Source organism: Marmota marmota, unplaced genomic scaffold (genome assembly GCF_001458135.2).
Source record: "Marmota marmota marmota unplaced genomic scaffold, marMar, whole genome shotgun sequence".
In the NCBI taxonomy this organism is placed as follows: Eukaryota; Metazoa; Chordata; class Mammalia; order Rodentia; family Sciuridae; genus Marmota; species Marmota marmota.
The window spans coordinates 50,066,857-50,091,261 of NW_026000229.1; the positions used below are offsets into that span (position 1 = coordinate 50,066,857).

The window sequence follows — 24,405 nt, forward strand, 5'->3', positions numbered from 1 at the left end:
AAAAAAAAAAAAAAAAAAAAAAGGACTGGGGATGTTGCTTCATGATAAAGCTCCTTTCGGTTTAGTCCCAAGTACCTAAATAAATAAATAGGGTTGAGGCGCGGGGATAAGGTAAGCTCAGTGATAGAGCACCCCTACTCTATCCCTACTTAAAAAAAAAAAATTATGAAAAGCAAACAGAATTAGCATTTTCCTCAAATGATTCCCTAATATATTGCTCAGTCCTATTAGAACTGGTTATATAGTTAATTAGAAGCTCTTGGAACTTGCATTCCTCCTGTCTCAGCCTTCCAGGTTGCTGGGATTACTGGCTGTGTTCAAATTTAGTTTTATTGTTATAAACTTGGGCAATCCTCTATAATAATCACTTACTGCTAACAAGTGTAACCTAAATATATTCTGATTTTTTTAACCTGAATTATTAGGTATTTTCTTTCTATATTATTTCACCCTCCCATTTAAGGTTTTTTTTTGGGGGGGGGCGGTGAGACTGCATAAATATTCTTCTTAATTTTCTTTCAAATTTGAGTCCTTCGGTAATGATTTGGGTGTATATCAGGATCAGCTTAGCTTCAGGTCCAAAAGACTTTGACTTCTGTGTCATTTTGTCCCAATTATTCTGCTATCATCCAGTTTCTGGATTTATCATATATAAATAGGCACTTATATTTTTTTTAATGAGTTTTATTTATCTTTCAAAGTTTTTATTTTATGAACTGGTTGATTGTAAAATAGCTTTCCTGAAATCTTGTACCTAAATTTATCATTTGTGAGTGGTGTAACATATACCTTCTCTTCTGAGCTTTTAAATACTGTGTACTTCATTAGTTTGTCTCTCAATTAAAATTTGATGAGGATGGAGATTTTTTACTTGTTTATGTCTGTATCCCCAGTCTCTGAAAAAGTGCTTGGTATATAGGTAGACACCCAATAAATATTGAATGAATGAAAGATTTACTTGATAATTTAGCTCCCAAAACTGTAGGATATGAATAAGAGAAAGTATTTACTGGGAAATTCAAATTAGAGAATGAAAACTGTTTTATATTTTTGATGTGAAATGGAAGAAAATTCAGCAAGGATAAGGGTTGTTCTTATCTAATCTCTAATCTCTATAAATTCTAGTATGTACATTCAATTTGAGCACCACTACTGTAGTGCATATCTGGAGGAGGCTAAGCCTGGAAATTGTTACCTTCTTTGTGGTTTTTTATTAAATCTCTGTGGTATAAATATATTAATAGCTTTTCCTATGCTGTTCTCAGCCTCTTCTGAACTGAAGAATTTGTTATCTAGAGTACTATTTTGCAAATTTGAATAACATGAACTCTGCAATATAAGTATAATTTTCCAGTTTTTCTGTCACATTATTTAATTATGTGTATAAGTATAAAGAACAAATATGTATATATAACATACATATAATGCTTAAATATTATTTTGATATTAATTTGACTAATATTGGTTTGAAAACTAAATTGATAATGCAATATCAGTACTAACACCTACTCTATATTTTTTGTCATTTTAAAAAGATACTCTAGTAACTCACCCTTTTCTGTGTTTGAACTGATACTAAAACCTTTCTTTGCATTATTTTTGGCTTTCATTTTGCTTTCATTAAATCAGGATTTCTAGCATACTAAAGCTTATCTGATTATTTTCCTAATGTATTTAGGAACTAAGAATATCCTATTTGATTGTCCTTAAGCGATTAATACTTTATATACATTCTATTCTAATAGAAATAGTAAATGTTGCTTGGTGTGGTGGCATATGCTTATAATGCAAGCTTCGTGGGAGACTGAGGCAAGAGGATTCCAAGTTCCAGGCTAGCCTTAGCAACTTAGACAAGGTCTCAATTTAAAGAAATAAAAAGTCTGAGGATGTAGCTCAGTGGTAGAGTGCCCCTGGGATCAATCCTCATTAAAAAAAAAAAAAGCCAGGTGTGGGGTTGCACACCTATAACCCAGCAGTGGGAGGCTAAGGCAGGAGGATCCCAAGTTAAAAGTCAGCTTCAGCAAAAGCGAGACACTAAGCAACTCAGTGAGACCCTAAGCAATTCAGTGAGACCCTGACTCTAAATAAAATTACAAAATAGGGCTGGAGATATGGCTCAGTGGTGAGTGCCCCTGTGTTCAATCCTCAGTACTCCCTGAAATGTTACATAAAACAGAATGAATTGACTTTATTTTTGGTACTGGGGATTTAATCCAGGGGTGCTTTATCACTAAACCATATCCCCAGCTCTTTATGTTATTTTAATTTCAAGACGTGGTCTCCCTGAGTTGCTTAGGGCCTCGCTAAGTTCCTGAGGCTAGCTTGAAACTTGGGATTCTCCTATCTTAACCTTCCAAGCCATTGGGTTATGAACTGACTTTTAAAGGGTCTATTTGAGTAGGAACCTTCAGCTAGGCTATCACCTCTCTCTAAGATCCCAGGTAATGCTATCCCAGGTTAGTTTCTATTTTGCTTCCCAGGAATGTTTAATTGCTTGTTAATCATTGTAGAAGGCTTTTTGATTAAAAATGCTCTTTGCCAATAGTCTTTTACTTTGTTTTCTAAAACGGGGAGGAGTGGTCTTATATCATTTGTGATGGGACTGAATGTTCCTGAAGTAAGACATATTGCTGAATGTTTTCATAGTAAGAACTTGGTGTGCCTCATTATTTCATATTTTTAATGTAAAATGTGTTATGTTTTGAATTTTTAGTGTATCAGAAAATGCTGACCTTTGATGTAATAGCAACATGTGTGGCTACTGTCATCTTGAGCAAGTTTCATTTTCTGAACTTTTATCTCCTCTTCTGCATGCAGATTGTGGAGCACAAAAATATTGAAAGGTTAAGGTATCATTTGTAGTGACCTCAGGACCACTAGTGGATAGAGTTTGGGAAGAAGGAGGGATGAGCTGGTACAGTGTCCCCAGATGCAAATGATTTAGGAAGAGAAAAGAGAGCCACATGAGATATTTGTGAAAATACTTCGTAGGTTTGAAACATGCCTTACAGGTCAGGTACCATTGCACTTATGGAAGAGGTGTGTGTGTATGCTTGTGCTTTCTCATTTCTTATGTAGGCTGTGATTAACTATAAGGCAATCTTGCTTAGGCAGTAGGAACCTGCTTTGAAGTAAAGAGAAGGTTAGACCCATGAGTCACAAATTTCAGCAGTTTGTGAATCATGATTACAGATATTTATTTACATTAATAGTCCTTTTCTGTAAGATTGGCAATAGGAAAGAGGAATAGGCTTATTACAGAAATTTGGGGTGAGGGAAAGTGTTATAATTTCTGACTTTACCACATTTCCCTTTATTTCTACCCTTGTTGCCTTTGATGTTTGATATGTTTTAAGTTTGCCATCTCCGATTCCTGCACCGAAATTTAATCTTTATAGGCTTCTCCTTTGTGGTTTGATTTGTTAGTAATTGATGTACTAAAGATTCTGGGTGTGAACTATGTATACTTTATAATTAGTTTGGAACTAAGGAAGTTTAGATGTCCTGTTGAAGTAATTAATAAAATATGTGGTCTTAAAATATATATGCATAAAAGTGTTTCACAGAAATAACCAAAACATATGACATAGTTAACTGATTTTTTAAAGCATGAATGTTAAAGAGAAGTATTTTTAAGCTTCTTGATGTCATTTTCCTTTCTGGTTTGAGTGTGTGGAGTCTGTTGGTCAGAAATTTTATTAGTGCCAATGCTGTCTTTTTTTTTTTTTTTTTTTAATATGTAAACATGACCCTTGATAGCTGTGTTTAATATAGTGAAGAAGTATAGGACACTTTACAGTGTTGGCGCTTAATGTCTGTGTATTTTAGTATTTAAAGGATATCCTTTGGAGCTTTAAAAATGAGAGGGAGGTAACCTAACTCACAGCTGAATGCTTTGCAGGTCCAGGTTGTTCTGTCCTGGCGATTATTAGCAACATGAACTTTGTGTTTTAACTATGGTTAAACTGATAGTATTAAGTTAAACAACTTGATTGTGGAAGTGTTTGTTTTCACAGGTTGGTGAGTAGGATTTTCTTTAAAATCTGATATTGTAAAGGAATGTTTAGGTAACTGTAGTGCTGGGGTCAAGTGGGGGAGCTTCTACTCAAGCCCTACTGCTTTTTGCTTTGTAGAAAAGTCACCAAGATTGGTGCCTCTGGGGTCTGTACACTACCATCCTCTGTTTCTCCATTTTGTCTACTTCTCATCTCTGAGAAAACAGCACTAGATCAGGAAATAATGGGTAGAGTTGCTTCATTGCCTCAGTGTCCTGGACTGATCAAGTATTAGATTCTTATAATGTTCTACTTAAAGAGATTCTTGCTGACTGGCTGTTTGAAGTTCTTAGGTTTGGCATGGATTCATGCTAATGAATGTTTGTCATGTACGGGCACTGTGCTGCATGCTCTGTTAAGGATACTGAAAAGAATAATATTGTCCTGACTGTATCTTGACTGTGAAGTCAAGGTCAGATCCCTAGGATAAGCGTCCTAGGGGAAGCACAAGGGAATTCAGTGGAGGCCTTTCATCAATACTGATGTGATAGAGGTAGGGTAATGGATGAGACCTGGGCAAGGAAGGACACAGTTAGATGAGTAGTTTTAGAAGTTCCACTAGGTAAAGAGTGGAATGTTAACAGGGGAGAGAAGAAATGTCAAATGGGTAGGATCAGGCCATCTTGAATATATGAACTAAGAAACTAAGGCTGGAGGCTCTTATTTGGAAGCCCTGAGATTTCTTTAGAACCTTGTTAAAATTGTTTGTGTGTACTTTGTTTTTTCTTTTCCTTGCAGAAAACTTGGACCTTCTGTCAGATTCCAAAAAGGGTCTATCATCCCCAAAAGATTGACAACTGTTGTTACCAACCTTTGGTGATTGAGAGGGTGGTGAGACTTCATAAAGAAATAAGGAAGTCTTGTGATAGAGCAGATTTTTCCTTATGGGAGGTAGGGTGTGATTTGGGGAATAGGATTTAATGAAATGGTTTCCCTCAGGGAGGCTGCTTGCTTTTGTCAAACTGGGTTTCCTACCCAACAACTTAAGTTGATCCATTGCAGCAGATTGAGGGACAGGGTAGGGTAGGTATTTTCAATCAAAGGAGGTCCTTAGTAGCATTATTTCCCTCCAGTCATCTTTGTAAGACCAGATTGCTGACAAAGCTGGAGCCTAGAATGCTGTTGTCCCTTCTCCTCCACCCCACCCCTCAGGTACTCTACCTCTGAGCTATATCTCCCATTCTTTTTATGTTTTATTTTGTGACAAGGTCTTGCTAAGTTGCCCAAATGAGATCCTTCCTCCTCAGCTTCCAAAGTCCCTGGGATTACAGTTGTGTGCCACCTTGCCTGGCTACTAGAATACTATTGTAGAGTATACAGATTCCAGTGTTTACTTTTCATTGAAACATGCCTCAGGTGAAAGGTGTTCTGTGTTTCATCCTGTGGAGGATCCATAAGAAGATCATATAGTCCCAGCAGCTCGGGAGCCTGGGGCAGAAAGATCTTGAGTTCAAAGCTAGCCTCAGCAAAAGCGAGGCACTAAGCAACTCAGTGAGACCCTGTCGCTAAATAAAATACAAAATAGGACTGCGGATGTGGCTCAGGATGTGCCCCTGAGTTCAGTCCTCAGTAGATCCCTCACCCCCCCAAAAAATATCACCAGACAGAGGCAGTTTGAGAGGCAGAAGCATGATGATTGCAAGTTCAAAGCCAACCTCAGCAACTTAGTAAGGTTCTAAGCAACTTTTGTCTCAAAATAAAAAGGGCTGGAAATGTTTAAAACAAAACAAAACAAAACAACCAGATCGCAACCCTGTCTTTAAGGAGTTGATGGAATTCAGTGCTTTCTTTTGACTGTAGTTCTATTTGGATTTGTGTGTATGTTCAGTTATTTTTGACCATTTCCGGGGCCAAAGAGAAAGATTTCTATTAAAATGAACTTGAAATGGCTTTGGTCTGTTACATTTCCTTTTAGAGAATAGAGAAACCTCTAGGACTAGAGGGTTTAGAAAATATAACCATAAGTATACTGTACTGTCATTAGGAACTTCTGTACAGCTAATTATCTATTAGGTAACTTATTTGACTTTTTTTTTTTCTTGTTACTGAAGATTGAACCCAGGGTAAAACCCACTGTTTTACCAGTGAGCTAAATCCCCAGTCCTTCTTATTTTGAGACAGGGTCATGCTAAGTTGGTTAGGGCCTTCCTAAATTGCTAAGGCTGGCCCGGAACTTGTGATCCTTCTGCCTCAGCCGTGCCCAGTTCATTTGACTTTTGTGTCTGTTAATTTTTTTGGAGGAGTGGGGGGATTGAACCCAGGGCCTCACGCATACTAGGCAAGCACTTTACTACTGAGCTACATCCCCAGCCCTGTTAATTATTACATATATGGGTATGTATATAGACATACATAACACACAGATATGGCTTTGTTTCAAGTAGTGTAAAGGAGACCGGAACCAGGTGCAATGGTGCACGCCTGTAATTTCAGTTACTCCAGAGGCTGAGGCAAGAGGATTGTAAATTCAAGGTTAGCCTGTGCAGCTTAGCAAGATTGTATCTCAAAATAAAATATAAGAAGGACTGAGGGTATAGCTTGGTGGTAAAAAGTCCCTTGGTTCATTCACCAGTATTGAAGAAGAAAAAATGGCTCGGAGTATAGCTCTGTGGTAGTGCCCTTGCCTGTATGCCTGGTCCCGAATGGTGGGGCGGGCGGGGGCAGAATGGGAAATACGTTGTGTGTGAGTGTGTGTGTGTGTGTGTGTGTGTAACATATTTGAAGCCATTCTAAAAATGACCTAGCACTTAGAAATCTAAGATGGATCATGCCTTGTAAAATCATTTAAAAATATTCATACATTTTAGTTGGTCATTTCCACATATATAAAATGAGAATGATAATATATTTAATAAGGAAAACTGAGGACAGATTTATTTATTTATTTATTTATTTATTTATTTATTTATTTATTTATTCTCCCTTTCCCTCCCACTTCATGTCTCTGTTTAATGTTAATCTTTTCCTCCTGCTCTTCCTCCCTGCTGTTCTTAGTTGTTCTCATTATATCAAAGAAAGTTTTTTTTTAAAATAAACATGTCCTGAAGATGAAATTAACACACACACACATAAATAATGAAGCTCTTTAGAATAGTGTATAACTACATGATAAGTGTTTAATGCATAAATCATTGCTAATACTTAAATAGTAATATATCACTTCCCTCTCCTTGGATGAATGTGGGAGGTGATTATTGTTATGAAAAAATGTTTATATATATATAATCTTAAAGTTGTGAAAGTTAAGTGCACTTGAACAAGGTAGATTCAGTACTAACTAGACTGCTTATTTAGGGTATAGAATGAAGGTTTCAAAGTCATGCATTTAAGAAATTGGTTGGTTTTTAATCACTGTTGTCGTTCAGGTTTTTTTTTTTTTTAATTGTTTGACTTCTTGTGTGTTAGTCTCTCTTTTTATCTTTATTTAGTTGCTTTATGATTTATTTCCTGTTTGTTTTTCAGTAACTGGTGTGGTGTAGGGCAAGAATTTACGTTGGTGTCCTTTGTCTGAACCAGGAAGGACTGCATCAGACAGCCTGTGGGGAGGGATTTAGGTTGAGCTCTTAGAGAGTTGCCCCATGGAGGGAGCCAGTTTCCTCACTTTAAATCAGTGGATATGCAGCTCTTCACCCTGTATGCGCATAATGAATCTTTCAAGGCTCATTCTTTCAGTGTTTTCTAGTTGCTTCTATGTATTTATTTCTCCTTTTTACAAACTAGTAATTATGGAAAAATTTAGCTCTATACAGAAATAGTAGAATGATAAACTCCCACTTAGCCATCAAGCTTCAGCAACCTGTTTCATAGGCAGTTTAGTTTGATCTACACTAATCGTTTCTCCTCTCCTGTATTATTTTGAAGGAAATTCCACACATTATATCATATACTCTGAAAATATTTTAGTATGTATCTCTAAGAGATGAGGATTTTAAAATGCACACACAAACACATCATGTCTGTCTGACTCAGGATCCACAAATGCTATGTTTGGTTGATTTGTCTTTCTCATCATGAGATACATCCCTATCCCTCTTTATGTTTCATTTTTGAGACAGGGTCTCTCTAAATTGTCCAGGCTGGCTTCAAACTTGTCATTTTCCTGCCTCAGCCTCCTGAGTCCCTGAGATTACAGGTGTGTGCCACCATACCCAGTGTGCTTTTTCTTTTCTTCCTTCCCTCACTCCCTCCCTCTTGTTGGAATTTGTCTCACCTGGCTGGGCTTGAATTTAGGAACTTCCTGCCTAAACCACTTGAGTAGATAGGAGTACAGGCATGGGACACTGTGTATGGCTTCTAGCCCATTTATGTTTAATCAAAACCTTAAATAAAATTTTTATTTAAGACAGTTGATGACTTTAACTGTATTTTCATTTGAATTACTATTCTCTATGGCATTGATAGCAGTGATTAAAACGCAGTATATGATTTAGTGTTCAGATTTGCTGTATATTATATTGAGTAATTAGTTACTGCCAAATAACTTCAGGTCCTTATTATAGTTCATTGATAAGGAAGTTGTCTTACTGTTCTTACTGGGGGTTATTTCCCAGTTAGGAATAATCAAGTTTGCACTCAAACTATTTGGATGACAAATAATAGCTGTTTTCAAATTTTACATGCTTGTGTAAATTTTTAAAATGAACTCATTATTAATTTTTGAAAAACTTATTTCTAGTCTTCATTTGGAATTTGGAACAATAAGAGTCTAAAAATGTCTCTACTAAAATATTATTACAGGTACTTTTGGTATTACTTATTAAAGACCTGATTTCTAAATTGAGCAATTTGCGGGGGTGGGGTGGGGTGAGGGTGAGGTGAAAGGGAGCCAAGGCTTTGTTTGGTGTTACAGTAAAGTCCCACTTCAAAATTGCTGCATTTTACATTTGACTGTTATCCATCAGTGTCTGAGATCCACTTGATATCTTCTAGAATGTTTCGTGTAGTTTTCTATTGTTTATAACCTGGTGATACTTTTGTTTCTTGAAAGAATGTTTAAACCTTTCATAAGTATTTTATTTAAAGCAAATAGCTAAAAGATGATGGATTAGAAACTAATGTAAGGCCTAGAGGTTGACCTGCTCAATGAGGCATATAAGAATATCTGCAGTGAGATTAGGGGAGGTTTTTGTTAGTTAACTTTTTTTTCCCCTCATGCATTTTTAATGCCTTTCTTCTTTCTTCAGATTTTGATTAGAGTGCTTCAGTACTCTCTAGGTAAGCAGGCTTCTTTACTACTGAGCTACATTTTCCAGCCCTTTTTGTCTTTGATTTTGAGATAGAATCTTGCCAAAGCTGTCCTTGAATCTGCGATCATCCTGCCTCAGTCTCTCGAGTTGCTCAGACTATAGGCATGCACCATTCCGCCTGGCTCTCTTAATTCTTTTACATATATATACAGTGAATAAGCCTGATTGTCATTTTTCTTTAATGAATTTTTGGAATCTACTTTGGAAATATACTTGGATCGTTGGTTAGGAAAAGGAATATAGAAGGCAAATTCAAGTGGAGAAAAGCAGTGGCACATTCCTGTAATCCCAGTGACTTGGGATGATGAGGCAGGAGTATTACAAGTTCCAGACCAACCTCAGCAACATAGTGAGATGAGATCCTCAGCAATTTAGTTAGACCCTGTCTCAAAATAAGAAGGATTGGAGATATATAGCTCAATGGTAACTGGACCATGGGTTCAATTCCCAGTACCAAAGGGAAAGAAACTAATGGAGGTAAAATTTATCAGTAGTTCATTCACCAATTAAGTCTTTAGACATTTAATTTTTAAGTAACTTTAAAAAATAATGGTGGTAGCTAGGCATGGTGGCCCATGCCTGTAATCTCAGCAGTTTATGAGACTGAGACAGGAGGATGGATAGTTCAAAAGCCTGCCTCAGCAACTCAGCAGGACCCTGTCTCTAAATAAGATACAAAAAGGATTAAGGATGTGGCTCAGTGGTTAAGCACCCATGGGTTCAATCCGCAGTACCCTCCCCCCCCCACAAATGTATTATCAATCTCTCCAATAAATAGCAGTTTTCAGGTGTTTCATCTTGCCACTTTTTGGATCCAACACAAAGCTAGTGATCTGATTGAGATACTTTGTACAGTATGGATGGACACCATTTCCCTGTTTTCCATATTAAGGTTGTCTCATCTAAAATAAATCATTCTGTCAGGTATGTTGGTATGAGCCTGTAATCCCAGCAATTTGGAAGGCTGAGGCAGGAGGACTGTAAATTCAAGGCCAGCCTGGGCAATTTAGTGAGACCATGTCTCAAAAATAAAAAGGTCTGGGAATGTGGTTTAGTGGTAGAGTGCCACTTGGTTCAGTCCCTAGTACAAAACAACAACAACAAAAACCCCCAACCCCCATACAAAAAACTCAACAACAAAAAACACCCCAAAATATCAATATTAATGATTTTTTGGACTTTAATTCTCTACATTTTATCTGGATTTTGACGTTCATTCTAGCAGTGTCTTGCAATTTTAGGTTTCTCATCATCTTAGGTAGCTTGATGTGGCAGAGTTTTATGAGTGGCATTATGTCATAGGAACAATAGGAAATAACTGTGCACTAGTTTAACTTAGATAAACATGGTAAATTATAACCAAACATAATACTTCGATTCGTCCCTATTCCAAACTGTTTTTTTAATGATTCACAACAGCCTGAGCAAGCATTTTTTCTTCCAGGCCCCCTGTCTTCCTCACTACTTCAAGAAAGGTGGTGGGTAGGGATGACTCTTGTTTACTTGCATAATTTCACTAATTCAGTATTTCTTAATACTTGGGTTGATCTTACTGTGATCACATTGGAAGACCAAGGCAATGGCTCTTCCCCAACTTGTCGTATTCATTTTTAATATATTTTGTATACTTTGTTGTCCCATCAGTTTTATCATAAACCTTTCATTATTTTCTGGAAATGAGAGTTGTATGATCTTTATGATAAAGAATTTATAGTATAGATAACCTTGAAGATGCTATCTTTAAATACCATTGTGAATTCTAAGATAGAAGTTAATGAACAAAGAGTTCCTGAAAACTGCATGTTTCCAAAGGCCATTCTTGGTATTATTCAGTACATATTAATAGATAATAAAGGACTTTTTCATTGAGCACTACTAACTACCCAACCCTCTGAGGTGAAATTCAGAGGTTCCAAGAAAAGGCTTTGTAAATGTTCCTTTAATGTTAGGTGTGGTCGCATATGCCTGAAGTCCCAGCTCCTTGAGAAGGTAATGCAGCCTCCTTTGACCCAGGAGCTGAAGACCAGCCTGGGCAACATAGTGAGGCACTCTCTCAAAACAAACAAACAAACAAACAAATAAATAAATAAAAGAAAGGAAAAGTGAATTCCTTCCCTGAAAAAAAAAATTATCCCTCAGTATTTTGGAACTCAATTCAGAGAAATACTGTCTTTTCTCACCTATAGTTTTTCTTTATTTTTTGGTCCCCTGCCCTGGTTTTTTTTTTAGTGTTCTGTGGGAGTTGGGTGCATTCTATCAGTGCTTGGAGGCATATGGAATGGGGAGTCTTCTCTTCTGTCTCTGTCTGTGTTCACACCCTGGTCTTGGCATGTTTTCCCATTTAATAGCCATGGAAGTAGCTTTTACATACTTGTAGACTAGTATGTAGGATATGTCTGCTTTAATGTATCACTGTTCTGTGTAGGGTTTTTCTGTGGTATTTAAGAAAAACTGACCTAATTTGAATATAAAAGCTCTTTGAATAGATGCTATCAGAATTATTTGTGTCATAGTTTGACCCAGGTTAGTTTTGTTTTGTGACACAGGGTCTTGTTATGTCCAGGTGCAAACCTTATCCTCAAATACTTGGGGTCCTACCTCAGCCTTCTAGGTAACTGGGATTACAGGGATGTACCACTGTGCCTAGCAAACTTGCTTTTTTTTTTTTGTAAATATATGCACCCCCCTCACCTTTTTTGGTACTGGAGATTGAACCCAGGAGCCACATCCCCAGCCCTTTTTATATATTTTATTTAGAAACATGGTCTTGCTGAGTTGCTTAGGTCCTCACTAAGTTCCTGAGGCTGGCTTTGAACTCTTGATCCTCTAGCTTCAGCCTCCTGAGCTGCTGAGATTACAGGCATGTGCCACCGTGCCGGCCCCCTCTTTAAAACAGGAAGTAGAGCTCCAAGAGATGGTTTTAAAAATCTAATTCTAGTTTTTTCATGACCTAGCTGTGTGTCTTCAAAAATTTTACCTCTGCTTTTTCATTTGCAAAAACAAGGATTTGTTATATATAAATGAAAGTAGTTGCTGGAATTGCTAATCATTGTGTAGTGGTCCTGTGACTAAGGCTATTCTCTAGAAGTGTTTACAGATTTTGGGAAATTTACTTACTTTCTTTTTCTTTTCCCTTTTCATCCTTTTTTTAACTGGGGATTGAACACAGTGGTGTTCCATTGAGCTCCCTCTCCAACCCTTTTCTTTCTTTTTTTTTTTTTTAGAGTCAGGGTCTCCATAGGTTGTCTACACCGCTGTAGAACTCCCCTCAGCCTCCTTAGTAGGGGGAATTAGATTGCACCACTACATCTTTTTTTGTTCCTCTTTCTTCCATAAAGAATGGCTCTTATTATTGTTAATAACTAACTCTTGGAATAACATTCCTGTGCCTTTACTGAAACAGAAACAGAGGAAATGCTCTATTTTCTAACCTGTTTTGATAGGGCTGAAGACTAAAAGACAAGTTTGGAACTTGGCATTTGCCTTTGATGTTATGACTTCCTACTAACACTTTAGAGAAATCTCAGTCCTTTTTCCTGTTTAAACACACATTGCCATTTTATTCCTTGTCCATCAGATTTACCCCTCTACATGCAAGAATTATTCTGTGACTCTTTGGGCTTTGGCATTTATCCATACATATCTTTTTGTTGTTGTTTAAAAAAACACAAAGTTCAGTTAATCTTCTGTGGCTTAATTTTGGAATGGTACACTGTCTTTATGCGAGTTTTCCCAACTTTTTTGAGCTAAAATTGGAAATTAGACTCTATAAGGAATATTGGAATTACTGAAAACAAAGTTTTGGCTATCACTGGAGTAAAATTATTCAAGTCTTAATTCATTGTTAATCTCACCATATTCCTGGAAGGAGTTCAGGGTGACAGGTACATACAGAGACTTTCTCCCTCATAGCCAGAGCTACAGTTTCTCCTAGTGGTTCACAAAGGGTCTCCACCACCAACTGGATGCTATTCTTATTTGATATTGCTGCAGAGTCTATAATGACTGCTCCTTCCTTTTATGTGTTTTTTTCCTGATTATAAAAGTAACACATGTTTATTATATGAAATCTTAGAAAAAATACTTGAAATATTTCATTGAAATATTTCTGTGACAACTCTCTTAACTAGTCTGCCTACTTGTATCTCTATTTTGCAGGCACTTAGGCCCAACATTCTGAGAAATTGAATGGAACCTCCCCTGTTCCAAATCTGATCAGCCACCTTGTCACCATCCACTTGGAGGAATCACACTGCATGACTTGCAGAAACCATAAGATGACGATTCATCCTTGATGGCTCTCCTTCATTTTTTTAGTTTTAATGACTATAGTTAGTCAGAATCTTGCTTGTTTGCTGGTCATCTCTCCATTCTCAGCACCTAAGCTCAGACTTTCTCACTTAACCTGAGTTTCCCAAAATTATCACCTACTTTTGAGCCTCTTAAGGATTTTTGTATATCTTCCTTCACAGCTTACTTTAGAAAGTCAGGGTTTCTCAGACCTGTTCCTACACCATCAGGACTAAGCTTGGGCCAGGCATGGTTACGTAGCTGTTATCCCCGTGATTCAGGAGGTTTGGACAGGAGGATTGCATGTTGGAAGCCAGCCTCAGCAAGTTGCTTAGGGCCTAATCTATTTCAAAATGAAAATAAAAAGGAGGTAGGGATGTGTGACTCGGGGTTAAGTACCCCTGGGTTCAATCCCTGGTACAAAAAAATAAAATACTGAGCTTGACGCTAGCAGCCCCACATTTCCTTCATGAACATTCCTTTTCTCTCTCCCACATGGACTCTCACAGCACTTGTTGTACACTTAAATGACATTACACATTCTGTTGTAATTGTCTGTTTACTTTTCTCTCTCGAAACAGCAACAGTGCCTTATAACTGTAGCAAAACAACAACAACAACAAAAACTGGCAGAAGTTTTACACAGCTCTAGAATGGCTAGTAAATTTCTGATCAGTAGGTAGAAGGAAATGAAGACTTGGCCTTCACCTATTTGGTCCTGTGGTAATGGTTCTGTGAACAAGCTCTCAAAGTAACAAGGGCAGTAGGGCAAAGCAGGAGTGGGTTGGCTGGAGTGGGCCTAGCACCTTGCTTTGCATTGATAGAGGGTAGCCTTTCCTATAGCTAGCAACAGTGCTACAGAGATAAGAGGGCTGCTTAAAGTCTAACAGTTGTGCTAGAGATTAAAAGGAAGACACATTTTATTGTCTTAGTGATTAGGTGTGAGGAGTTACTTCAGACTTGACTCAGGTTACTGACTTGATGGGCTACCAACTAGTAGGAATGGTTTCAAGATTCTTTTTATCTTTATTTTTTGCAGCACTGGGGATTGAACCTAGGGTGCTCTACCACTGAGCTATACATCCCTAGTCCTTAAAGTTTTTTTTTTTTGTTGTTGTTATTTTTGTTTTGAGACAGGATCTCAACATGTTGTCCAGGCTGGCCTTGAACTTGTGATCCTCCTGACTTAGCCTCTTAAGTTTCTGGGATTACAGGTGTGTATTACTGTGTCTGGCCAGGTTGGCTTCTTGTTGGATGGACATCTCCACTTAATTCCTATTGTAGCCCAGCATCCCAGCCCAGATACAGAGCCCCACTGACCCTCTTGCATTGATTCTAACAAGTGACCACCAAAGTTCCTTCCAACTTCAGTCTAAAGTTAAAAACAGATTCTGAGCCCAATCCTAGAAATTCTGATTCATTGGGCCCAGGGATCCTAATTTTATTTTTATATGGGCCTTTTTGGAAGTCTAAGGAACACTGCTATGTAGGTGCTATAAATATGCATTTTATTTAATTGCAAGAGAGTGGAGTTTCATTATAGTTAACTTTTAAAATTTAAGTATATTAAATTTTAGTGGTGTATGCCTATAATTCCAGTGATTGGAGAGGCTGAGTCAGGATGATTCCAAGTTCGAGGAAACCCTCAACAATTTAGTGAGTCTGTCTCAAAACTTAAAATGAAAAGGGCTTGGGATGTAGCTCAGTGATATGAGCACCTCTTGGTTCAATCCCCAGTACTGCAAAATAAATAATGAAGATTTGCAACCATGGAAACAACTGAAACTTTCCTCCATTGTGCTTTGGTAGGAGCTGAGGTGGGTGTGAGGAGGAATGTGCCACCATCTGGTGTAATCTGTTAAAGTTTTGCTTTGTTTTGTTTTGTATTGGAGCTTGAACCCAAGGGCACTTAACCATAGAGCCACATCCTCAGCCCTTTATTGTATTTTATTTAGAGACAGGGTCCTGCTGAGTTGCTTAGGGCCTTGCTAAGTTGCTGAGGCAGGTTTTGAACTCTCGATCCCCGCCCCTGCCTCAGCCCTGCAAGCTGCTGGGATTACAGGTATGGGCCACCACACCTGGCTAAAGTTTTTGTTTTTGTGGCTTTTTGTAGCAGATACTCCTGGTGCTGTACATCATGTCCTTCTAGTCCACCACTGATTTCAACCAAAACTCAAGATTTTCTCAGTTTCTCTTAAGTTTTGCCAGCATCTGTTTTCTGCCTAAGGTCCTTTCAAGCCCAGCAAGGGAAAGGGGAACATTAACATATCAGTCAGCTTTCAATCAGCAGAGGATGCAGTCAAGTGTCAAAACATTATGCCTTCTTTAGGGGCCCTACAGAATCACCCCTACTTTTCAGCAGTCACCTAGATTGTGTATCTTTATTGGCTTTTCTCCTTCTCTATTGTACCTTTGCTTTCCCACTTCTTTCCCTGGGATCCTGTCCTGTTTTCATCTTGCTATAACCATGTATACAAGTAATTGCCATTTGAGCTGACTTTACAGGTTAAATGCAAACAAAAACTTTCCCTAATTAGTTTCTTTTTAATGTTCCTGTGTGTCCATAATGGCACTTAAAATAATGTGTGTGGGAGGAAGGCGAAGAGAACATATTGTGCAATGCAGAACAGCAGATATTGCTAAAGTTTAAATTTATTCATAGACACAGTGTAATGAGATCATTGTGTGAGAATTTATTGTCCCCTTCCCACCCCAACAACCTTCATTTCTTCCATTTTACTTATAGTGTGGTTGAAGGGATATGAAGAACCGGAAAATATTTGGCAAAATGAGACAGCATTCAGTGTGTCTCTTTTATTCATTTTTAAATCATCTTGTTCTTGAAAAATTCTGAGTAGTCCTGTTTGGAAATTAAATTATAAAATATAATTATAGATATCTGTTTAAAAAGTGCTGTAGTGCAGAAAAGGGAAAGATCACTACAGATGGTTAAGATATAAGTTGCCAAAGATCAGAAAGATCCTGATAAGATTTTAGCTGGGAACAGTGGCATATGCCTGTAATCCCAGGGACTGGGAGGCTGAGGCAGAAGGATCATAAGTTCAAGGCCAGTCTCGGCAACTAAGTGATACCCTGTCTGAATATAAAAAAATTTGTTGTTCAGTGGTAGAGCACCCCTGAATTCCATCCTGGACAATATTGTGTCTCCCCAGTACACACATACACATATTTAAAAACACTTTGTGTGTGTGTGTGTGTGCATTAAATGTAAGCTTTCTTTTTATGCTAGAAGACAGCATATCTACATTTCCTCTTTTAACTGAGACTGGACTCATGGAATTACAAGTTGAAATGAAGGATAAACTTGAACCAGTTAATTACTTTGTGCAATGCAGAATAGCATACATATTTACTTTTCATCCTTGACAGTCAACACTGATATCTGACAGAAGTTATGCAGGATCTGCTACAGTATCGCCACTTGTTTTTTTACGGAGAAAATTGAGAGGAATGCCAAGTCACCCAAAACATAAAGCTAAGATTGTCGCAGTGGTCCAGAGTAGGTAAAAATTCCCTATGCTTAGACCTGCAGGTGCTATGGCTTCAGTCCCACCAGCCTGTGACTACACATCTTTATTTTGGTTAATAGGTTTATTTTGCAGACCAGGCATCCCTGGAAAACCTCTTTCCTCCATCCAAAGTGTGTGTGTAGCAGTGGGCTTGACCTGATCATTAGATTATTTAATATTTCAACCCCTCAGTTAACATTTCAGCTTAGACCCAGGGAGAAAGTGACTTGCCCATGGTAAAAATCACCTCACTATCTAGCTAATCCTAATCAGTGATAAGTAGGGCCTAGAACACAGGTCTTTGTTATGTAATCATCTTGCTGTCTCTTGTGTGAACTGGTATCCATCTCTTTATTTTTTTATTTTAGTTTTTGTGTATTTGTGGTGTTTTTTGGGTGTGTGTGGGGGCGGTACTGGGCATTGAACCCAGGAGTGCTTTACCACTTGATATCCATGTCATGAGCCCTTTAAATTTTGTTGAGATGAGTCTTGCTAAGTTGCCCAGACTGGCCTCAAACTTGATTTCCTCCTAAGGCTCTTGAGTTGCTGAGATTACCAGGGTGTGTCTGCCTCTGGCTCCCATCTATCCCTGGTCAAGTACAAAACATGGCAGCTTTTCTGAACTAGATCACATGGGTTTTAGAATTAATAAGGATTTATAGATTCTATGTGGTTTAAGATATCTGTAGGAAATTTGACATTTAAGTGCTTACATAATCAAGACTATTAGATGGATAAGCAAACAAGTGAAAATTTGTATACATCTAAATAGTATTATTGGGAATAGTCTAGAAAGCAATATAATACATTTTGATACACAACCAATAAAATGTTAGTTGTGATGACCTGGAAAAAGTGTTTAAAAATCTAAGCATTATGGAGAAGTTCCTTTTATACTTTCCTTTCTTTTATATTATGCCTATCAAGTGTTTTCAGTAAGTTTAGCTTTCTTAAAGGATTGATGCATAACACGTGAATATCTGTTTCTGAAACTCATCAGCCAAAACCAACTTATTTTCTGGCTGATACACAATGAAAAGTGGTTATTTTACTTTTGTTGTAATAGATCTGTGCATTAAAAACTGGCTGACGATGGATATAGTGGCTCATGCTTATAATCCCAGTGACTTCAGAGGCTACAGTGGGAGGATTACAAGTTTGAGGCCAGCCTCAGCAACTTAGAGAGGCCTTAAGCATTTTAGAGTGTCCTTGTCTCAGAGTAAAAAATTAAAAGAACTTGGGATATGGCTCAATGGTAAAGCCACCCTTTGGTTCGATCCCCAGTAATCCCCCCCCCCCCATAGAAAAACCTAGCTGAAATGAGTGTTGAAGATTTAGTAAACAGTAGAAAGTGTTTCTTTTACTTGCTAGAACTATCTGAGCCTAAGTTATAGAAGAAACTTCTTTTAAAAAATTGGTCTCAATCAATTATGTATTTCTTTCCTATAGGGCCTGTGTTATGCACCTAAAGCCATACTGGAAACTCCAGAAGAAAGAGCGTCCTCTGGAAGTCTGCAGGGACACTCTGAGAATTCTTATGAGCCATCAAAAGGCTGTAAATGATGAAAAATGCAAAGCTAGCTATATGAAAACAAGTGTCTTTCCTTCAACTTCTTTTAGCAAAGCATCATCTCGAAAACCTTTTGGGATCCTTTCTCCAAATGTTCTGTGCAGTATGAGTGAGAAGAGCCCTGCAGAGAACAGCTTGAATGTCAAAACTAAAAAGAATGTGCCACCTGCAACAATCCACCAGGGTGAAGAAGGAGAAGGGCCACTTGATATCTGGGCTGTTGTGAAACCTGGAAATACCAAGGAGAAAATTGCATTCTTTGCAGCTCACCAGTGTAGCAACAGGTTAGGATCTATGAAAGTGAAAAGCTCTTGGGATATTGATGGGAGAGCTACTAAAAGAAGGAAAAAATCAGGGGATCTTAAAAAAAACAAGATACAGTTAGAAAGAATGAGGGATGTCAATAACAGGTGCTACCAGCCTGAGCCATTTGCATGTGGCATTGAGCACTGTTCTGTGCATTATGTAAGTGACAGTGGAGATGGAGTCTATGCTGGAAGACCTCTGTCGGTTATACAGATGGTTGCCTTCCTTGAACAAAGAGCCAGTGCTCTGCTAGCTAGCTGTGCGAAAAACTGCACAAACTCACCTGCCATTGTGAGGTTTTCTGGCCAATCTAGAAGTATGCCTCCTGCCCCTGACCCATTCTCTGCCCCAGGAGCTTGTGAAGAACCCACAGAAAGGGGAAATTCTGAGGTTGGCGAACCACAGAGCGAACCAGTCCGTGTCCTAGACATGGTAGCCAGGTTGGAGTCTGAGTGCCTGAAGCAGCAGAGCCAGCGTGAGCCTGGAAACCTGTCGCGGAATAACAGCTTCCGTCGAAATGTGGGCAGGGTGTTGCTTGCAAATAGCACTCGGGCTGATGAAAGCAAAACAAACAAAGGCATCTTGGAGGCACCTGATACTCAGGTGACTCCCATGCAGTCTGTGTCTGTAGACTGTGGTCCCTCAAGAGCTGAGCATTGTTCTACTAAGGGGGACCAGGCCTGGGATAGTGCTCCTCAGAGCTGTCCCTCATTGTCAGCAGGTGTGAATTTCCACTTGGACAGGGCAGAATTAGAGCCAGGTCAACATACTGCTGTGAAAAACAACAACAGGTATGATGTGGAAATGACAGATGAACTTGATGGATTACCTTTTTCTTCTCACACCTACCCCCAAGCCACTGAATTGCCCACAGATGCTGTCAACTGTATGAGTAGAGAGCTTGTGCCTCTTACTAACCAAAATCCTGATCAGAGAAGAAAAGAATATCTGTGCATCAGCATCACTGTGTCAAAGGTAGAGAAAGCCCAGCCTTCTAGTTTAAATTCCCATGAGGAGCCACTTCCAGGGATGTTGTTTTTTTTGCCATCTGGTCAACACCAGTTAGACTGTTCCCAGTTGAACGAAAGCACAGCACAGGAGTCTTCAGAGGCAGGCCAGCTTGAAGATGCTGCTCAAGTTGACAGTGCATCTGAGGAGAAAAGTGTTTCAGTTGAGCCACTTGCACCACCAACTTCTGCAGTGGAAGGTACGTTACCTGTACTTGAAGCATCCAGTTGTAAGAAGCAGGTGTCTCATGACTTTCTGGAGACGAGGTTTAAAATTCAGCAGCTTCTGGAGCCTCAGCAGTACATGGCATTTCTGCCTCATCACATTATGGTGAAAATCTTCAGGTTACTTCCCACCAGGAGTTTAGTAGCTCTTAAATGTACCTGCTGCTATTTCAAGTTCATTATTGAGTACTACAACATCAGGCCAGCAGATTCTCGCTGGGTTAGAGATCCACGCTACAGAGAAGACCCGTGCAAGCAGTGCAAGAAAAAATATGTGAAGGGGGATGTGTCTCTGTGCCGGTGGCACCCCAAGCCCTATTGCCAAGCATTGCCCTATGGACCTGGGTACTGGATGTGCTGCCACCGGTCTCAGAAGGGCTTTCCTGGCTGTAAGCTGGGGCTTCATGACAATCACTGGGTCCCTGCGTGCCACAGCTTTAATCGGGCAATCCATAAGAAAGCAAAAGGGACTGAAACTGAAGAGGAATACTAAAGTCCAGGGGAGAGGCAACAAAAAGGACTGATCTTTTAAACCACAAAACACCTAGATAAACTGTTCACGCGAGTGTTGCCTCTCAGTTATCACTCTAGGAATCTGTACTTACTCCTTCAGGACTGCCATCACTCAGGCATTTTTCTAAACTCTGAACTTACCAGCTGTATAAGAAAAATGGTCTCATGGTTTTATAGTGGCGCCTCAACATTTGATCCAGGGTGGTATCCCACAGCTTGATTCACTCAGCTGCGAATAACTATGCCTGTTTTCTGTCATCAAAACCTTCCTTAAAGGATGACAGCTTGCCACCATCAAGGACATTGAGAGGAGTTCACTGCAGACTCTGCAGGCAGTTCCCAGAGGTTCCAGAAATGTTTCCAGCATTGGCACCATATATGAAATAAGTGAATAGTGTCCTATGAAAAAACAGACCCTTGGATGATGAGTATACCTAAAAAGGAAGAGTCAGGCACCTTACCCTAGACCTTGTATGCTTGATCCTGTGAGATTGATGTTTGTGATTGAAGATGGATTTCATGCCCTGTGGTGTTTACAGTGTATATAATGGTGTGTTTTCATAGGGCTGTGAAAGTGCACATTAAACCCGAGCGCCTTTATCTTTAGATGAGTGCTTTAGCCCCTCTGTAAATAACACAATTAAAATACAGTTGTATATGATGGAGAGCTGACTTAAAAGCATAATCACCACAATGCAGCTAGGATAGTGTTGCGGCTATAATTGTGTTTTTTAAAAAATTGTCTCAAAGTTTGTACATCCTGTATAAAATATGAATGTTTCTCAAACTATGAATGTTCCCTGTATAATATATGAATGTTTCTGAGAAGAAACTCTAAATAGTTAAGAGGTTAACCTGTTGAAAGGATACCAAATAATGGTTTAACTGGACAACCTTAAAATTAGCATAGAGAACAATCCCCTGTTATATTTTAGTGATCCACCAAGAATAAGAGAATATTATATAGTCAGATTATAACATTCTTGTCTACTTTATCCTTTCTGTCTGGTTACAATTTTTTTTAACTTCAATAAACATGCATCTTAAAAGAAATGTTTTGCAAAGATTTCTTTATCCTTTTTAAATTAAACAAAATGTCTATAATGCTAAAGAAGGTTGTTGTGGATTGAGTTGGAAGAAATTTTTTGAGTTGTTGGGGAATGTAGAGATAATTTTTTTTTTCCTGCCACAGAAGAGACTACTTGGGCCTTAGGCTGTAGCTCAATAGTAGAGTGCTTGCCTAGTATTTGCAAGGTGCTCTGGGTTCCAGCCCCAGCATGTGGGGGTGGGGGTGGGGTTCCGCTGGGTACAATAATGAACACATGTAATCTCAGCAACTCTGGAGGTTGAGGCAAGGAGATCAGAAGTTGGAGGCCAGCTTTGGCAGTTTAGCAAGACCATGTCTCAAAAAAGTGGGAAGGATGGGGATGTAGCTCAGTGGTAGAGTACTCCTAGGTTCAATTCCCAGCACCTTTATTATATTATACAAGCTTAAATTTTTGCAGTCTTTTAACACATTTTGAATTTGTTGTCTGCCCAGCACCTACCATGTTTCCTAAGATATCCTTACAAGGTGTTCAGGTAATCATTTTAGAAGTCATTTAGGATCTCTTCAGGCCCATGGTCACGTAATGCTTGCTGGGGCTGGATGGGAAAGAAGTTAGGCCCTAGAGTTGTGATAGGTGAGGAATCTAAAAGCACCAATTTAAAAAATTGCACCAATTTAAAAAAAAAAGAAGGTTCCTTTTTTTTTTTTTTGGCCGTGGGTGTGTGTGTGGGGGGGAAGCTAGGTTGGCTTGATATTAAGTGCTCACCAAAAAATCCTTGCAGCCCGTGGAAGCTGCAGGGTTTAGAAGAACAGATGGGAGAGTGATGAGTGAGGATTCTAAGGGTCTTAAAGAAGGATGTTAATTTGGCCAGAATCACACTCTGCCACGTTAACCTGTGGCTGAGGCAGAGGGTGGGCAGAGTGGCTTACAAATTGGAATCTATTTTGGTTTCTTAGTGATAACCGCTCTCTTCCTCAAAAAGTGGGTACTAATACAGTGTCTCTTGATGCTCTTAGCAAATTTTCCCCTGACAGGCATACACCATGTTAGGCTGGCCTGCAGGCTTATGGGAGTTGTCTGTGACACAGGACCAAGAGGAGACCTAGAACAGCTCACCCTACCTTTGAGAGATTGTTATTTTCCTCTTGCCTCACCCCAGCTGAGGTATGTTGAAAAATGCTTCTAAATCCTAGGGTTTCCTGGGTTCAAGTGAACAGTGCACCTCAGAAGTGCCTAATAAGTTTGTTGTGATTCATAATTTGGGAATCAAAGAACATAATACATATACAGGACTTATGTTCAGCCGCATGTGAAGTGCCCAGTAATGTCAGCTGTCATTGTTGCTATCTGTGGTTTTCCATGTGCCCAATGTGGACACAGGATAAACAACTCTGGGTTGGTCTTCATAAGTCAGCCACTCCTGATTTGGTTATCACAGAGAACACAAAGCTGACCGGTAAGGGACTGAATTGCCTGAGAGCAGAGGCACAGCAAGAATGCCCCAGCCCCATTTGGCTGCAGTAGTTGAGGCCCTCAAAAAACACTGTTGACCTGTTTTGACTGTATGCCAAGACCTAGCTCCCAGTGCTTTCTGTGGGTGGTAGAAATTTTTAGCAGGTGGCATCAGAGAGACACTCGCTGGGCTTCATTTCTAGCCAAGTGTAGCTGCCCACTTTGAGACTGTTTCAGGGCCCCCTAGTGTCACGCTGGCGAAAATACTTCCTATCATGGTACAGTGCTACTTTCCTGCATTACTGTAGGAGCCTAAGACTTCAAAGAAGGGGCTAGGGAGGCAAAGACCCTAGCCCCTCACCAAACACACCAAAGGAAACGTCCCCTTCAGCTTTTGCTTGGGCTCTGATATTCTGGCTTTGTCTTTCTCCCATCTCCCGTGTCAAGCCCTCATTTGACCATTTTGAAAGAAAAACCAAAATCAGAGAAATTTGTCCCTGGGGTAGTTTAATTTTCCCCTGTCCAGCAGATGAGAGCAGAGACACAAGGAATGTGTGAACTAGAAAGGAACAAAAGCTTAAGATTAAAGTTTGCTTTTTCAGGCTTTTGTCAAAGTAATCCTTACAGTTACTGCCTAAGCCTGGAGCCCCTGTGTTTAGGAAGTACCTTGTTGAGAGCCACAGCTGAAGCGGCCCCAGCAAACTTCCAGCTGATTGGCTCCTCTGCGGTGTCATTGGGCTGTTTCCCCGCCCTTTCAGACCATGGAGCTGCTCATTGGGGGATTCTTTGGCTCTGCCCACTCGACCCAGCCAATCAGCCTCAAGGGCGGGAAGAGCCGGTGGTGGCAGTTGGGCTCTGAGGGAATTTCTGAAGAGCTAGCATGGTGCAGCCTGTGCATTCTAAAAATAAAGTTCTTTCCTGCTTGATAAGTGGCTCCTGAATTGTGCCCAGCCAGACCTCCTTCTGAGATCCACCCCATACGTCCACTCACCATGGTGGACCAGTTGTCTTCCAGAACTCTGTGCATATAGACCATCACATGCCCCTCCTATATATCACTGCATATGAACCTCTGACCACTGCACTGACGAAACCACTAGTTTGTACCACTACCCTCAGCGCCTCATGTGGTACACCCTCTGTAAAATGTCTGCATGCCTTG

At 39.4% G+C, this 24,405-nt stretch overlaps 1 protein-coding gene across 3 annotated transcripts in view; it reads left to right on the forward strand.

The window, feature by feature from the left end:
• Fbxo34 (F-box protein 34) overlaps positions 1-21,795 on the forward strand; it is an 83,928-nt gene extending 62,133 nt beyond the window's left edge. For 2 of the 3 annotated variants that reach the window (XM_048793491.1, XM_015480913.2), the window contains exon 2: positions 18,571-21,795. In XM_048793491.1, the coding sequence (XP_048649448.1) occupies positions 18,581-20,722 (2,142 nt within the window). In that variant the 5' untranslated portion in view covers positions 18,571-18,580 and the 3' untranslated portion in view covers positions 20,723-21,795. Of the gene's footprint in view, positions 1-14,788; positions 14,806-18,570 lie in introns of those variants that run through there. The other variant, XM_048793489.1, reaches the window with a different exon arrangement.
• The last annotated feature ends 2,610 nt before the right edge of the window (positions 21,796-24,405 follow it).